The sequence below is a fragment of the Oncorhynchus tshawytscha genome, linkage group LG21 (genome assembly GCF_018296145.1).
Source record: "Oncorhynchus tshawytscha isolate Ot180627B linkage group LG21, Otsh_v2.0, whole genome shotgun sequence".
Taxonomy (NCBI): Eukaryota; Metazoa; Chordata; class Actinopteri; order Salmoniformes; family Salmonidae; genus Oncorhynchus; species Oncorhynchus tshawytscha.
In genome coordinates this window covers 18749496-18766373 of record NC_056449.1, presented here as the reverse complement: position 1 = coordinate 18766373, position 16878 = coordinate 18749496, and the positions used below count along the sequence as shown (strand labels likewise).

General features: G+C 42.4%; 1 protein-coding gene across 5 annotated transcripts in view; it reads left to right on the top strand.

Annotated features, from left to right (window-relative positions):
* The window catches only part of fstl5 (follistatin-like 5), a 212188-nt gene that overhangs the window by 6535 nt on the left and 188775 nt on the right, over positions 1-16878 (top strand). For all 5 annotated transcript variants that reach the window (XM_024383135.2, XM_024383134.2, XM_024383136.2 and 2 more), the window contains exon 2: positions 12400-12556. In XM_024383135.2, the coding sequence (XP_024238903.1) occupies positions 12400-12556 (157 nt within the window). The remainder of the gene's footprint in view (positions 1-12399; positions 12557-16878) is intronic.

The window sequence follows — 16878 nt, the reverse complement described above, 5'->3', positions numbered from 1 at the left end:
CCATTGCCATTGACCATGCTAAGGAGTCTGACCATGCGTCACATTTTAATAGTTGCACGTGTCACAACTAGCCGCACATCACAGCACTGGCCAAGTGTGACTACATTGTTCTGGCCTTCTTTATATATCACTGTGTTTATGTAAGGTTGTGTATCGATCGTGGAAAGCCCTGCTTCTATTGTTCTTGCATAGCAAAGTCATTTCACGTTTATTTTAATGCCTAAGTATTTTCTTGTATCTACAATACAATATATGAGCAGGGATTGCTGCAACAATCCCACTGAAGGTGTGACATTCAGTTCAGTGAGACATAGATTGTTATTTTTCCCCAAGGCCAGTAACTTTCACAGGTGGTTGTCCAAAACCAGGTGAATAATGCAACACACTCTGAGGATACATTAAGTTACATTTTAGTAAGTAATATCAAGTCATTGACCACAGTGTAAGACCAGTAAAAGTAATGGTTTGTAGTGGATTCATACCCAATATAATGAAGCATTATGAGGCTTCAAGTACTTTGAATGGTGCTTTTATCCAAATTGAATCGACGGCGATATCTCGTTGACTGCTGATAATGTTGTTGCATTCTGCCGGTGGTGCTGAGAACTGAGAGTTAATCACTGCTGACCCGCTTGGTCATAGAAAGTCCACATTTCATTTTCAAGTGTTTCTCAGGATTTCCAAGGATAATTGATCAAAGATTACCTGTGATCTAAGCATTCATGTGTGCTGGTTTATTTTAGAACCGACTGCATACATGGAGGAAAGAGGGGAACTTTAGTTCATGTTAATATCAGGATATTAATTCGTAATTCGTAATTCGTTTGGAAACAGTTATATTTGTATGTAGAATGTTTTTGTTTCATATGTGCAGATGATAGAAGTCTGGCTTTACGGACAGACAGATTGATGGACATGCCAGTCAGGGTGACGGACAGAGCCACACGCACGCACGCACGCAAGCATGCACGCACACACACTTCTGAATCATTTGGACATTTCTCCTTCAGCGGGCACATTTATCTTCAGTGCGGGGGAGGGGGAGATGCAATACGCAAAGAATACATTCAAAGCTCATGTGATCACATTTTATGTGTTGTGATGGATATCTGAATGAAACCAGATAACAGCCTCAGAAAAAGGATTTGGGATAACAAATAATGCTCTCACAACATGTAGACCACAAATGCACACAAAGGGCTGTCTCCTCGCTCACCTCTTGTCTGGTGGGGTAAGCGTGTGCTGTCGTTATCCGCCTGCCATTTAGAAGCTGTGTTCCTCATGTACTGAGTCAGGGATATTTATTGTGTGTTCGGTGTCCATTTTAGGACATCCGCAGCCTCTTGGCTCACCACTCACAAGGAGGGCTGAGAGGGCGAGCGACCAACTCTGTTTCCTCCATCTGCATTTGGTGGCTATGTTTCTCACAAGGAGAGGTGAGGCTTGAGGTTGTCCTAGAATGGGCACCGTACACCTGCGCATAGGCCAGGATTAGCCTTCTGGTTCCTCTCTTATCCTTTTAAGATGGGCACGTGATTGATGCCCATGGCTTAGGTCATGTGACCACTCATGGACATGCTGGAAGGATGCTAATAATTGCCCTCTAGGTAGAGGGATTGTCCAAGGACAGTCTATTTGTCTATGTCTATGTCTATGGCGTCAATGAGACAGATCTCTCAGGGCTTTTTCATCTGAATGACTGTTACTCATGTATAGGATGATAAACCTCAGTCACATACTGATACTTTAAAGTGGTATGGTTGTGAGCGGTGTAACTCATCTACTGTTCAGAGATCACAACAAAACAGCACATGGAAATGTTACATTTGCGTACCATCAGCATAGTTTTTTAATGCAGTATGAGGGACACAGCACAAATGACTTAATGAAGTGTGTATGCATCACAGAAGGGATTGTACCTTTAATATAGCGTAACTATTGAGAGTTGTTTCATCCATTGCACCATCAAAACTTTCAGATAACTGACAATGTAAAGGCTGCAACTGGGCAGAATCCATAGTAGTTTTCAGAGAATACAATTGTAAGCTCAGCAGCGAGTCAGGCAGTGAAAGAGACACCACATTAGAGGGATACCTTTTCTACCCATACACTCAAATAAACATCTGTTGTCATGTCGGTGAAGATTAATCGTTTCCAAGTACACATTACATGTTTTTGTCTGTGCACCCATGAAATTGTCTGTGCACCCATGAAATATTCTATCTATTTTACTACACAATGCTTTTAATTTGTGGAAAAGTATTGAGATATTTGAGAGGTCCATATGTTTTCTATATGTGTAGTCAGAGGGATACATTGGTATTGGTGTAGAGTTCCAATATAACCATGCATATATTGCCTAGAGGCCGCAATTTTCAACACATTATCTATCTTGCAAGTCTATAGTATGTGGTAATAATGCTAAGCAACAATATGAGTTTTATATGTTCTGTATGTTCTGACTGGGGTAGTGTGAGGAATATGAGTTGAAGGCACATACACCATGTTGCAGGTAGGCAAAAGGCAATATTGGGTTCTGATGAGAAGTAGTTTTGAGCAGGGGCATGTTTGGGCAACATATTCAGAAAGATTATCTCTCTTAGCCAACATATTCAGAAAGATTATCTCTCTTGGGCAACATATTCAGAAAGATTATGTCTCTTGGGCAACATTTTCGAAAGATTATCTCTCTTAGCCAACATATTCAGAAAGATTATATATCTTAGGCAACATATTCAGAAAGATGATCTCTCTTGGGCAACATATTCGGAAAGATTTGATTCTATATTTTCTCCACGGTGGGTTTATTGTATATATTCTATATGTTAGGAGAAAGAACAAGACAGCAAAATAAGCTCAACTCCTGTGAGAGTTACAGAGTTAAGAGCAGAGCAGTAGTGCCGGAGGTTCAGTGCTGCTTTGAAACTGAAGCATCTCTCCTATCCCTTTATCTGCGTCAGCTACAATGCTGTCGGGCAGTGGGAGTGAGAGAAGTGCGACGGTAACTCTAGGAAAGAAGACGTGGGAGAATGTTTGTGTGGCAGACACACAGAGCACAGCAGATGTTCCACTGTTCCCAGTGTGGATCTTGGAGACAAACAGCGGTAACTCCAACCCCAGAATTGATCTTTACACAGAAATACTGCTGAGCATGCTTAAAGAGATCTGATCACTGGGGGATTGGATCTGTTTGCTGGAGTAGATGGGAAAACACAAGTGGGGAGGAGTAGGAGTGTGGAGCGCTGGGATTGGGCAAATCTAGACCAATCACTTTACTAAATCATGATGTGAAGATCACTCAGTTGACTTACTTATTTCCCTGGTCAGGTCACATGGTCTGGACCAGTGTTTCCCAAACTTTTTATAGTCCCATACCCCTTCAAACATTCAACCTCCAGCTGCGTACCCCCTCAGGCACCAGGGTCAGCGCACTCTCAAATGTTGTTTTTTTTGCCATAATTGTAAGCCTGCCACACATACACTATACGATACATTTATAAAACATAATATGTTTTTGTCACAACCCGGCTCGTGGGAAGTGACAAAGAGCTCTTATAGGACCAGGGCACAAAAATAATATTATAATAATCAATCATTTTGCTCTTTATTTAACCATCTTACATATAAAATGTTATTTGCTCATCGAAAATAGTGAATAACTAACCACAGGTTAATGAGAAGGGTGTGCTTGAAAGGATGCACATAATTCTGCAATGATGGGTTGTATTTGAGAGTGTCTCAGTCTTAAATCCTTTTTCACACACAGCCTGTGCCTGTATTTAGTTTTCATGCTAGTGAGGGCCGGTAATCCACTCTCACATATGTATGTGGTTGCAAAGTGCATCAGTGTCTTAACATCACGATTGCCAAGGCAGGATACTCTGAGCGCAGCCCAATCCAGAAATTTGGCAGTGGCTTCTGATGAAATTACATTTTCACAGAATCGCTTGTTGCAATTTCGATGAGGCTCTCTTTTTCAGATATCGGTAAGTGGACTGGAGGCAGGGCATGAAAGGGATAACGAATCCAGTTGTGTGTGTCGTCTGTTTCGGGAAAGTACCTGCGTAATTGCGCACCCAACTCACTCAGGTGCTTCGCTATATCACATTTGACATTGTCCGTAAGCTTGAGTTCATTTGCACACCAAAAAATCATACAATGACGGAAAGACCTGTGTGTTGTCCTTGTTAATGCAGACAGAGAAGAACTCCGACTTCTTAATCATAGCCTCAATTTTGTCCCACACATTGAATATAGTTGTGTAGAGTCCCTGTAATCCTAGATTCAGATCATTCAGGTGAGAAAAAACATCACCCAGAGAGGCCAGTTGTGTGAAAATGATGGTCAGTAAAGAAAACTTTCAGCTCGTCTCTCAATTTAAAAAAACGTGTCAGTATTTTGCCCCTTGATAACCAGCACACTTTTATGTATGTTGTAAAAGCGTTACATGGTCGCTGCCCACATCATTGCATAGTGCAGAAAATATACGAGAGTTCAGGGACCTTGCTTTAACAATTTTCACTGTAGTGTCCAAAACATATTTCAAGCTGTCAGGCATTCCTTTGGCAGCAAGAGCCTCTCAGTGGATGCTGCAGTGCACCCAAGTGGCATAGGGAGCAACTGCTTGCACGCGCGTTACCAGTCCACTATGTCTCCCTGTCATGGGTTTTGCGCCATCAGTACAGATACCAACACATCTTGACCACCAACGTCCATTTGATGTCACAAAGCTGTCCAGTACTTAAAAATATCCTCTCCTGTTGTCCTGGTTTCCAGTGGTTTGCAGAAGAGGATGCCTTCCTTAATTGACACCCCATAAACGTAACGGACATATACCAGGAGCAGTGCCAGGCCCACCACGTCTGTTGACTCATCCAGTTTTAACGCCTAGAATTCACTGGCTTGTATGCGAAGCAGTAATTGTTTCAAAACATCTCCTGCCATGTCACTAATGCATCGTGAAACAGTGTTGTTTGATGAAAGCATTGTCTGTATAGTTCTTTTGGGCCTTTTCTCCCAGCAGTGTCCCATCCATATCCACAGCAGCAGGAAGAATGAAGTCCTCCACAATAGTATGGGGCTTGCCTGTCCTAGCTACTCAGTATCTCACCATATAAGATGCTACTAGCCCCTTCTAATTAATGGTATCTGTTGCTTTTATACATGTCTTACTAATCGAAGTCGTCTTAATTCTCGCCCAAAAACTTGTGTGGCTTATCTTTCAAATTGTCATGTTTTGTTTCTAAATGTCTGTGCAAGAGTGAAGGTTTCATCGAGTTGTGAGATAATACTTTTGCACATATAACACACTGTGGCTGAGGAAAGGCACTACTCCCAATAAAAGTGAACCCCAAATCAATATAGTTATCATCATATTTGCGCCTCTTCGATGGTCCAACGTCCCTGTCTGTTGTTCGGTGCTTTCCCAGGTAAGGGGGCAGTAGATCTTCGGCTGCATCAGATTCATAACTGTCAGTGTCCATGTTAGCTGGGCTAACAACAAATGTCGAATTACTGATGCTAGCATTGGATGTACTCGTGGAAGCAGAACAATTTGTGTCGTCGACAGGTGCAGGTGTAGTACTGCTGGTAGTAGAGCTGGTATGTGTCTCTATGGACGTGGGCCTTACTAAATGGACGGCTTGAAAATGTGAAGAATTTGTGTTTTTTGTTTAAAAAAATAATAATTTGTTTGTTTTATTTAAAAAAATGTGAATCTCATTTTTATTTGGCGTACCCCTGACGGCATTGTGCATACCCATGGGGGAATACCTGGTCTTGACAATACTCTCTAGCCATTTCACAAAGAACCACATTTTCTCACCATAGCAACGCTACATACGTAGATGAACATATATAGATAAGCATATAGTTGACTCATAAACATGCAGTATTTCGAGTCAGGTTCACTCAATGGGCGATTTGCCAGCCCCCAAAAATGTAATTGCCTCTTAGTATGTCTATGGAAGAAAACCTCAGTCTCAAACCGCGTTTGTCAAATCATGTATATTAACGTCTCTGCCTCAGCCTACAAGGTTAAAGGGTCAAATACGGTTAAACGATGTACAGGAGGTCATACAGTACAAACAAACCCCATGCTGTAGTGAACCCCTGTGTATTGGTGCATACATGCATGTAATAAGTAAAAACACTCCAGCTATCACAGTCCATAGTCTCTCCAGTTGTCATGCATTGCCGGTTCTATGGAGCGCAAAAAAGGGCTCAGATGGAGCTTTGCTGGACACCTGTCAAAGTGGGATGTATTGTGTAAATTGTGAGTGCTAGGTAGTCATCATTTCAAAGTCAATGCCCAAGCTTAGACATGCTGTCTTGGATTTATAGCCACGAAGCAGAGGCACCAAGTGGAGGCACCACTTTCAATCTCTCTCACTTTGCTCCCCACGCAAACACACATGGCTCTTAAGAGTTGCGATTTGTCTCTCAAATGCAGCCTCTGATCAAATGAAAAAAGGATGTGGGTTTTACTTTAAAAGTTTTGCACTTCATTTGCTATCTTCCTGGAAGAAATCAAATGTTATGAAAATGGAACAGCTGTAATTTCATTGGCATAAAAAGAAACAGAACCAATCTTAATCAAATCTAAGCCCTATAACAAATATATTGGTTGGCTCATTATACTGTTATTCAATCAATAATACACGTTAAGTTATACATCAAACCAGTGGCATAGAACAAGGATGATCCATACAGCCCATGCTGTAATATATTATATCAATGAATGATCTAACCAGCAACCACAGTATTACCATATCAGTAATGAGTTATGAGTATCAAGGGATGCAGGCTTACGCAACATAGAGAACATTGGTGGCGGATGAGGTGAGTTTGCCCCACAAACAGTTGGAGCATCTGGAAAAAGCAGTATATAAATCCAATAATTTCTTGTTATTATAAATATCCCCCCAGCACACGGCTATCCTCTACAAAAGAATGACAGCATGAAAATGATATACAGTATTTGCCCCCTTTTCAGAATTTCTCTAGTTTTGCATATTTTTCATGTTAGCAGAATGTTAGCAGATCTTCAACCAAAACCTAATATTAGATAAAGGGAACCTGAGTTTACAAATAACAAAAAAAGGGTACTTATTTAATTAACAAAGTTATTCAACACCCAATTCTCCTGTGTGAAAAAGTAATTTCCCCCTTACACTCAATAACTGGTTGTGCCACCTTTAGCTGCAATGACTCCAACCAAATGCTTCCTGTAGTTGTTGATCAGTCTCCCACATCGCTGTGGAATTTTGGCCCACTCTTGAATGCAGAACTGGTTTAACTCAGCAACATTTGTGGGTTTTCAAGCTTTAACTGCTCGTTTCAAGTCCTCCGACAACATCTCAAATGGGATTAGGTCTGGACTTTGACAAGGCCATTCCAAAACCTCAAATGTGTTGCTTTTTAACCATTTTCATATAGACTTGATTGTGTGCATTGGATAATTGTCTTGCTGCATGACCCAGCTGTTCTTCAACTTCAGCTCACAGACGGATGGCCTGACATTCTCCTGTAGAATTCTTTGATACAGAGCATAATTCATGGTTCCTTATTAAGGCAAGTCGTCCAGGTCCTATGGCAGCTAAGCATCCCCAAACAATTGCACTACCACCACCGTGCTTGACTGTTGGTATGAGGTTCTTACTGTGGAATACAATATTTGGTTTTCGGCAGACCCATCTCGTCCGTGTCTGTGACACAGGATCTATTATAAATACCACCCCATCCCAATCCATTTAACATTTAGACACCAGGTGGAAACAGTAGATTGATGACACTGGGGGATGTGCTATTGCCCAGACCTGGATTCAAATACTACACTGCTCAAAAAAATAAAGGGAACACTAAAATAACACATCCTAGATCTGAATGAATGAAATATTCTTATTAAATACTTTTTTCTTTACATAGTTGAATGTGCTGACAACAAAATCACACAAAAATGATCAATGGAAATCAAATTTATCAACCCATGGAGGTCTGGATTTGGAGTCACACTCAAAATTAAAGTGGAAAACCACACTACAGGCTGATCCAACTTTGATGTAATGTCCTTAAGACAAGTCAAAATGAGGCTCAGTAGTGTGTGTGGCCTCCACGTGCCTGTATGACCTCCCTACAATGCCTGGGCATGCTCCTGATGAGGTGGCGGACGTTCTCCTGAGGGATCTCCTCCCAGACCTGGACTAAAACATCCGCCAACTCCTGGACAGTCTGTGGTGCAACGTGGCGTTGGTGGATGGAGCGAGACATGATGTCCCAGATGTGCTCGATTGGATTCAGGTCTGGGGAACGGGCGGGCCAGTCCATAGCATCAATGCCTTCCTCTTGCAGGAACTGCTGACACACTCCAGCCACATGAGGTCTAGCATTGTCTTGAATTAGGAGGAACCCAGGGCCAACCGCACCAGCATATGGTCTCACAAGGGGTCTGAGGATCTCATCTCGGTACCTAATGGCAGTCAGGCTACCTCTGGCGAGCACATGGAGGGATGTGCGGCCCCCCAAAGAAATGCCACCCCACACCATGACTAACCCACCGCCAAACCGGTCATGCTGGAGGATGTTGCAGGCAGCAGAACGTTCTCCACGGCGTCTCCAGACTCTGTCACGTCTGTCACATGTGCTCAGTGTGAACCTGCCTTCATCTGTGAAGAGCACAGGGTGCCAGTGGCGAATTTGCCAATCTTGGTGTTCTCTGGCAAATGCCAAACATCCTGCACGGTGTTGGGCTGAAAGCACAACCCCCACCTGTGGACGTCGGGCCCTCATACCACCCTCATGGAGTCTGTTTCTGACCGTTTGAGCAGACACATGCACATTTGTGGCCTGCTGGAGGTCATTTTGCAGGGCTCTGGCAGTGCCCCTCCTGCTCCTCCTTGCAAAAAGGCGGAGGTAGCGGTCCTGCTGCTGGGTTGTTGCCCTCCTACGGCCTCCTCCACGTCTCCTGATGTACTGGCCTGTCTCCTGGTAGTGCCTCCATGCTCTGGACACTACGCTGACAGACACAGCAAACCTTCTTGCCACAGCTCGCATTGATGTTCCATCCTGGATGAGCTGCACTACCTGAGCCACTTGTGTGGGTTGTAGACTCTGTCTCATGCTACCACTAGAGTGAAAGCACCGCCAGCATTCAAAAGTGACCAAAACATCAGCCAGGAAGCATAGGAACTGAGAAGTGGTCTGTGGTCAACACCTGCAGAACCACTCCTTTAATTGGGGGTGTCTTGCTAATTGCCTATAATTTCCACCTGTTGTCTATTCCATTTGCACAACAGCATGTGAAATGTATTGTCAATCAGTGTTGCTTCCTAAGTGGACAGTTTGATTTCACAGAAGTGTGATTGACTTGGAGTTACATTGTGTTGTTTAAGTGTTCCCTTTATTTTTTTGAGCAGTGTATTTGAACATTTTAGTCTGCCTGTAGTACCAGTGTTTTCTTCAGCCTGCCTGGAGTACCAGTGTTTGCTTTAGCTTGCCTGTAGTACCAGTGTTTTCTTTAGTCTGCCTGGAGTACCAGTGTTTGCTTTAGTCTGCCTGGAGTACCAGTATTTGCTTTAGTCTGCCTGGAGTACCAGTGTTTGCTTTAGTCTGCCTGTAGTACCAGTGTTTGCTTTAGTCTGCCTGTAGTACCAGTGTTTGCTTTAGCTTGCCTGTAGTACCAGTGTTAGCTTTAGTCTGCCTGGAGTACCAGTATTTGCTTTAGTCTGCCTGGAGTACCAGTGTTTGCTTTAGTCTGCCTGTAGTACCAGTGTTTGCTTTAGTCTGCCTGTAGTACCAGTGTTTGCTTTAGCTTGCCTGTAGTACCAGTGTTAGCTTTAGTCTGCCTGGAGTACCAGTATTTGCTTTAGTCTGCCTGGAGTACCAGTGTTTGCTTTAGTCTGCCTGGAGTACCAGTGTTTGCTTTAGTCTGCCTGGAGTACCAGTGTTTGCTTTAGTCTGCCTGGAGTACCAGTATTTGCTTTAGCTTGCCTGTAGTACCAGTGTTAGCTTTAGTCTGCCTGGAGTACCAGTGTTTGCTTTAGTCTGCCTGGAGTACCAGTGTTTGCTTTAGCTTGCCTGTAGTACCAGTGTTAGCTTTAGTCTGCCTGGAGTACCAGTGTTTGCTTTAGTCTGCCTGTAGTACCAGTGTTTGCTTTAGTCTGCCTGGAGTACCAGTGTTTGCTTTAGTCTGCCTGGAGTACCAGTGTTTGCTTTAGTCTGCCTGGAGTACCAGTGTTTGCTTTAGTCTGCCTGTAGTACCAGTGTTTGCTTTAGTCTGCCTGGAGTACCAGTATTTGCTTTAGTCTGCCTGTAGTGTTTGCCTGCCTGGAGTACCAGTGTTAGCTTTAGTCTGCCTGGAGTACCAGTATTTGCTTTAGTCTGCCTGGAGTACCAGTGTTTGCTTTAGTCTGCCTGTAGTACCAGTGTTTGCTTTAGTCTGCCTGTAGTACCAGTGTTTGCTTTAGCTTGCCTGTAGTACCAGTGTTAGCTTTAGTCTGCCTGGAGTACCAGTATTTGCTTTAGTCTGCCTGGAGTACCAGTGTTTGCTTTAGTCTGCCTGTAGTACCAGTGTTTGCTTTAGTCTGCCTGTAGTACCAATGTTTGCTTTAGCTTGCCTGTTGTACCAGTGTTAGCTTTAGTCTGCCTGGAGTACCAGTATTTGCTTTAGTCTGCCTGGAGTACCAGTGTTTGCTTTAGTCTGCCTGGAGTACCAGTGTTTGCTTTAGTCTGCCTGGAGTACCAGTGTTAGCTTTAGTCTGCCTGGAGTACCAGTGTTTGCTTTAGTCTTTAGTACTGTTTGCCTGCCTGGAGTACCAGTGTTTGCTTTAGTCTGCCTGGAGTACCAGTGTTTGCTTTAGTCTGCCTGGAGTACCAGTGTTTGCTTTAGTCTGCCTGTAGTACCAGTGTTTGCTTTAGTCTGCCTGGAGTACCAGTATTTGCTTTAGTCTGCCTGTAGTGTTTGCTTTAGTCTGCCTGGAGTACCAGTGTTTGCTTTAGTCTGCCTGGAGTACCAGTGTTTGCTTTAGTCTGCCTGGAGTACCAGTGTTTGCTTTAGTCTGCCTGGAGTACCAGTATTTGCTTTAGTCTGCCTGTAGTGTTTGCTTTAGTCTGCCTGGAGTACCAGTGTTTGCTTTAGTCTGCCTGGAGTACCAGTGTTTGCTTTAGTCTGCCTGGAGTACCAGTATTTGCTTTAGTCTGCCTGTAGTGTTTGCTTTAGTCTGCCTGTAGTGTTTGCTTTAGTCTGCCTGGAGTACCAGTGTTTGCTTTAGTCTGCCTGGAGTACCAGTGTTTGCTTTAGTCTGCCTGGAGTACCAGTGTTTGCTTTAGTCTGCCTGTAGTACCAGTATTTGCTTTAGTCTGCCTGTAGTACCAGTGTTTGCTTTAGCTTGCCTGGAGTTCCGGGGTTTGCACTTTTGCAAACCTACTGCAGGCGCAGAGGAAGCCAACAAGTCACATGAACACATTATGAACACTTCCTGGTTTTACAGCAGATCTTTGTATCACATTGCTTTTGTGAATTTGACACTTGACCTATGGAAACAGCATGTGGGCACGAGCCCTACCAGCGTTGTTGAGATATGTCTACTACTCAGAACAACAGGGGAATGGGGTCATACCCCTGATGTCAGTTATTCTAGGGTTGTGATGTGAGGAGGACTTTAAAGCAGCGACATTCACCAAAGTTCGGGCAGTGTTTCACTCAGTAGTACCTTTAGCTCTCATGTAGTTCAATTGAAAAAAGAGACACTAAAACAGTGACTGGAACACATGTTGAAGCTGTTTTATGTTAGCCTGCGTTGTGTCTTTCCGTAGTTCCACGGAAATAGCTTTTTAATAAGGAAATCATTTTTTTTCCACACATGGTGTTTGGTTTGATTGCCATCGTGATAAGGTCAAACTTGTTTTCATACTGTGTAATGAATAATTGAAGACGAGTGATATTCAGAATGTGACTTTATTGCTTTAGTACAGTAGATAGTGTAGGAATAATTTTCCGGTGTGCCACTATATCTTCTGTAAATAGCATTTGGATGTTACTATGTTGCAGCAACTAATGAAAATGTTTGTATTAAGCAATGTGTTCTCTCTCACAGTTACTTATTTTTAACTAATGCCAATTCATCACCATCGTTATCCTAATACATTGACTCTTTTGTCTTCCTTTATCTTTATTTACCTATTTCCCTGTACTTGATTCCAAAGCAGATCTAATCTTCTTCGTTGAGTGTGAGGCACTTATTGAAAGCATTAGTTTAAACCAACGACATATTTGCAATGCCCATTGTCTACACTAATTACAGCTTGGTTGATTTATGGTCTCAGGCCCCCAACCGATATTGAACTGCAGCCACGGTCGAAGGGGTCTGCCGAACTGCTCACTACTCTTTTTTTTTTTTACAGGATCAGACCAATGAAGACACCCAGATGCTGCTCGCTGGCATTCTTGTTGGGAATGGTCTCCCTCGGAGTGGGAGTGGGAGTCGTCGAGGGGAGGCCCGGCAAGGAGGAGGGATTCGTGCCTCCACCCTATCCACCTGTCGTGAGGTTCCGACACAAGGTATTGTGTCATTCCCGTTCCATTAGCCTTTCATAACAAGGGGACTCTGCAGTGTTGTGAAGATGATTACAATGGAGTTTCTTGAAAATCAAGCTACTTTAGTTTTTTCTTAAGGCTCAGGGATTTATTACTGGTGTTTTGCCAAGGAGACTTGAGCATCAAGTTAACATATTTTGAAATGTATGTTGAATATATCTGATTGAGGTGAGGGGAGAAGGGGAATTTATTAGAGGGGGCATGAATACTAAAAGTGAACTGCCATTTTAGCAAAAACATCCAAGTTGAGAGCGTAATTGAAACTTTATCGACTTGACAACGCAGGCCTAGCTCTGCAAGCACAATCGGATTCCAAGTATTTCTCAAAGCACTAACAAGCTCTCTCTCCCCTACTCTGTCTTTCTTACTTAAAAAGGTGAGAGCCATGTGGTTGTCATATTACATAATATATAAATGAAGTCCAATTGGAATGCAGAGAAAACCATTTGATGGGCACACTCTTTTGTCTGCAGGCATTTGTGTGTGGGGGTGTGTATGTATGTTTTCTCTGTACACACACTTACTGTAACCGTGAGTGATAAGCACTAAAATACACACTCCTCAGCCTCTGCCATCTCGAAATAGAGACCTTTTTTATTATTATTGGCTTATTAATTGTGTTGGCATGCAAATAAAACAAGAGAAACAATGGCAATTTTAAGTCCAGGGATCAGTGTTGATAATGACTTTGTGTGAGAGAATGAAGGAGGGGAGAGAGAGAAATACAATCTAGAAAAGAGCCATTAAATTCTTCAACCACCTAAAAGGAAGTGATTCCCAAACCTTCCGTAGCAAAGCCATCACCCACAGAGAGATGAACCTGGAGAAGAGTCCCCTAAGCAAGCTGGTCCTGGGGCTCTGTTCACAAACACAAACAGATCCCACAGAGCCCCAGGACAGCAACGCAATTAGACCAAACCAAATCATGAGAAAACAAAAAGAGAATTACCTGACACATTGGAAATAATTAATAAAAAAACAGAGCAAACTAGAATGCTATTTTACCCTAAACAGAGAGTACACAGTGGCAGAATACCTGACCACTGTAACTGAACCAAAATTAAGGAATGCTTTGACTATGTACAGACTCAGTGAGCATAGCCTTGCTATTGAGAAAGGTTGCCGTAGGCAGACCTGGCTCTCAAGAGAAGACAGGCTATGTGCACTCTGGCCACAAAATAAGGTGGAAACTGAGCTGTACTTCCTAACCTTCTGCCAAATGTATGACCATATTAGAGACACATATTCTTATTTACAATGACAGCCTACTCTGGCCAAACCCTAACAACGCTGGTTATGCACCGCCCTACGGGACTCCCAATCACAGCCAGTTGTGATACAGCCTGGAATCAAACCAGGGTCTGTAGTGACGTCTCTAGCACTGAGATGCAGTGCCTTAGACCGCTGCGCCACTCGGGAGCACATACAACCCATATTTATGTTTATTTATTTTCCTTTTTGTACTTTAAATGTTTATAGACATGATATGACATTTGAAATGTCTCTATTATTTTGGAACTTGTGTGAGTGTAATATTTACTGTTAACTTTTTATCGTTTATCCATTTCACTTGCTTTGGCAATGTAAACATATGTTTCCCATGCCAATAAAGCCTCTTGAATTGAATTGAGAGAGAGAGAGAGATAGCGAGGGAGGAAGTAGGAGGACAGATGGTGTTAACAGAACGTGAGACACTGCACCGCAGTTACACTGCACCAGAGGCTAGAAGTTGGCGTTGTACTCAAAGGTCATATTGACATGGGAGTTGTTAAAAAAAGGCTAATATTGGCAATGTTTTCATTAATGTGGAACATGTTGTGTTCAGCGTGGCTTAGAAATGTTTTTTTATGGACGGTTCTGAACATTGCTGTGCTGCTTCATTGAGGCAAGAGGCTTATAGAAGTGATGCAACTTAATCTACCTTTCCTAAATTGATTTAGACAAAGTCACACGTGTATCTTCAAGTAAGAACTGCCCCTAATCTATAGGGTCAACCTTGTGACTTTATCATAGTATCTGTCCCATAACATATCCCTTGTAAGGTCAAAATAGTAACGTCTTTCAATGTCCATTCCCTTTCAAAAGCAAGCAGAGTACATTATCTTAGGTATACCACTTTAAACTGTGTGACATTGACCATATAATGACTTCATCAATCATGTTTTCAGCAGCAGGACTGAACAGCTTCTTCTCTGCAGTCCACTGCTCACCATTCTCTTTCACCTGTATGCCTCTCAGAAATAAGCTGTGTCTCATACTCAACCATTGTCTAGTTCGGTGAGTGGCACAGTATGATGCTAGGCAGTACCTGGGTTCAAATACTATTTCAGGCAGAACCTGGGTTCAAATACTATTTCAAATAATTGAAAATACTTTATCTTGGCTTGATTGAGCTCGCCTGGCTTAACAGAACCAATAGAGAAGTTCCAAAACAGCAAACCTCCCCCACCTGGCACTTGAGGCAACTTAAAGTGAACTCTCAATATAGTTGAACGTTTTAAAATAGTATTTGAACCAAGATCTGGAAAGTAGGACTTTCTATGCGTTAGATACTGGCCCAATTTAGTAACCTGGGTTCAACCTGGACATACAGTCCTTGTTCTTGAAAGAAAAGCTAATGGTTTTGTCCATTAAAAAGGATAAACTTGGATTAGCTAACACAACGTGCCATTGTAACACAGAAGTGATGGTTGCTGATAATGGGGCTCTGTACGCCTATGTAGATATTCCATTAAAAAAATCTGCCGTTTCCAGCTGCAATAGTCATTTACAACATTAACAATGTCTACACTGTATTTCTGATCAATTTGATGTTATTTTAATGGAAAAATGTGCTTTTCTTTCAGGAACAAGGACATTTCTAAGTGACCCCAAAATGTTGAAGGGTAGTGTATATTCAGTCATTACTCCTTTTAAATGTAATGAAATAAGATTTTTTTATATTCGGCTATGCAGGCCTCTGGCGAAAACAAGAAAAAAAAGAGAATAATATGCAAGAATTTGAAATTATCACAGATTTCTTTATGGCTGGCCCACATAATAGGTCCCACACTACATTTTCTCTCGGGGCCCAACACCTTTTATCACTTAGGCACAGGCTGGCATATATTCCAAACCAAAGTTGTCCCTGTGAGTGTTAATATTAATATTCAATGTGTGTGACACCGGACTTCAGCCTTTCTTTACTTATGATTCCAAGTATTTCTCTAGGATCTTTCCAATCTCCTACTCATTTGTGGATTTTGGGGTGGACAAAAATATGTAATCAAAACTATATTAAGTTTAATTGCGTAGATAAATACTCTGCTGTTGCTGTGGAACAGATTACAATAATTTTGTACAGTATAATAAAAAATACAGTAAATTATGTTTAATATCAGGGAGACATATTCTTCAGTGTTGTGGACTTGCCTTTTATTAATATAATATCCAATATGAGTCATGGCTGCAGTAGATGTGTAGCATCTGAGTAGTAAATTAATCATCATGTGTTATGATAAATTAACCTACTGTATTATTGCCAGAGTGGTGTACCCTCTGTGCCGTGACTGTGCTGAGTGGGCCCAACATTGTGGCTTTAACTTTCATTATAAGGAGCGACGCAATGCATATTGATGACATGGCCCCACTCTGAAAATTAATGTCAGAATTTTTATGGGAATGATTTGTTGATCAAATCAAATCAAATTGTATTAGTCACATGCGCCAAATACAACAGGAGTAGGACCTTACAGTGAAATGCTTAATTGCAAGCCCCTAACCAACAATGCAGTTTAAAAAAACGGATAAGAATAAAATATAAAAGTAACAAGTAATTAAAGAGCGGCAGTAAAATAACAATAGCGAGACTATATACAGGGGATACCGATGTCCGGGGGCACCGGTTAGTTGAGGTAGTATGTAGATGTAGGTATTAAAGTGACTAAATGCATAGATGACAACAGAGAGTAGCAGTGGTGTAAAGAGGGGGAGGGGGCAATGCAAATAGTCTGGGTAGCCATTTGACTAGATGTTCAGGAGTCCTATGGCTTGGGGGTAGAAGCTGTTTAGATGCCTCTTGGACCTAGACTTGTCGCTCCGGTACCGCTTGCTGTGCCATAGCAGAGAGAACAGTTTATGACTAGGATGGCTGGAGTCTTTGACATTTACTAGGGCCTTCCTCTGACACCGCCTGGTAAAGAGGTACTGGATGATACTGGGCCATTCGCACTACCCTCTCTAGTGCCTTCTGGTCGGAGGCCGAGCAGTTCCCATATCAGGCAGTGATGCTACCCGTCAGGATGCTC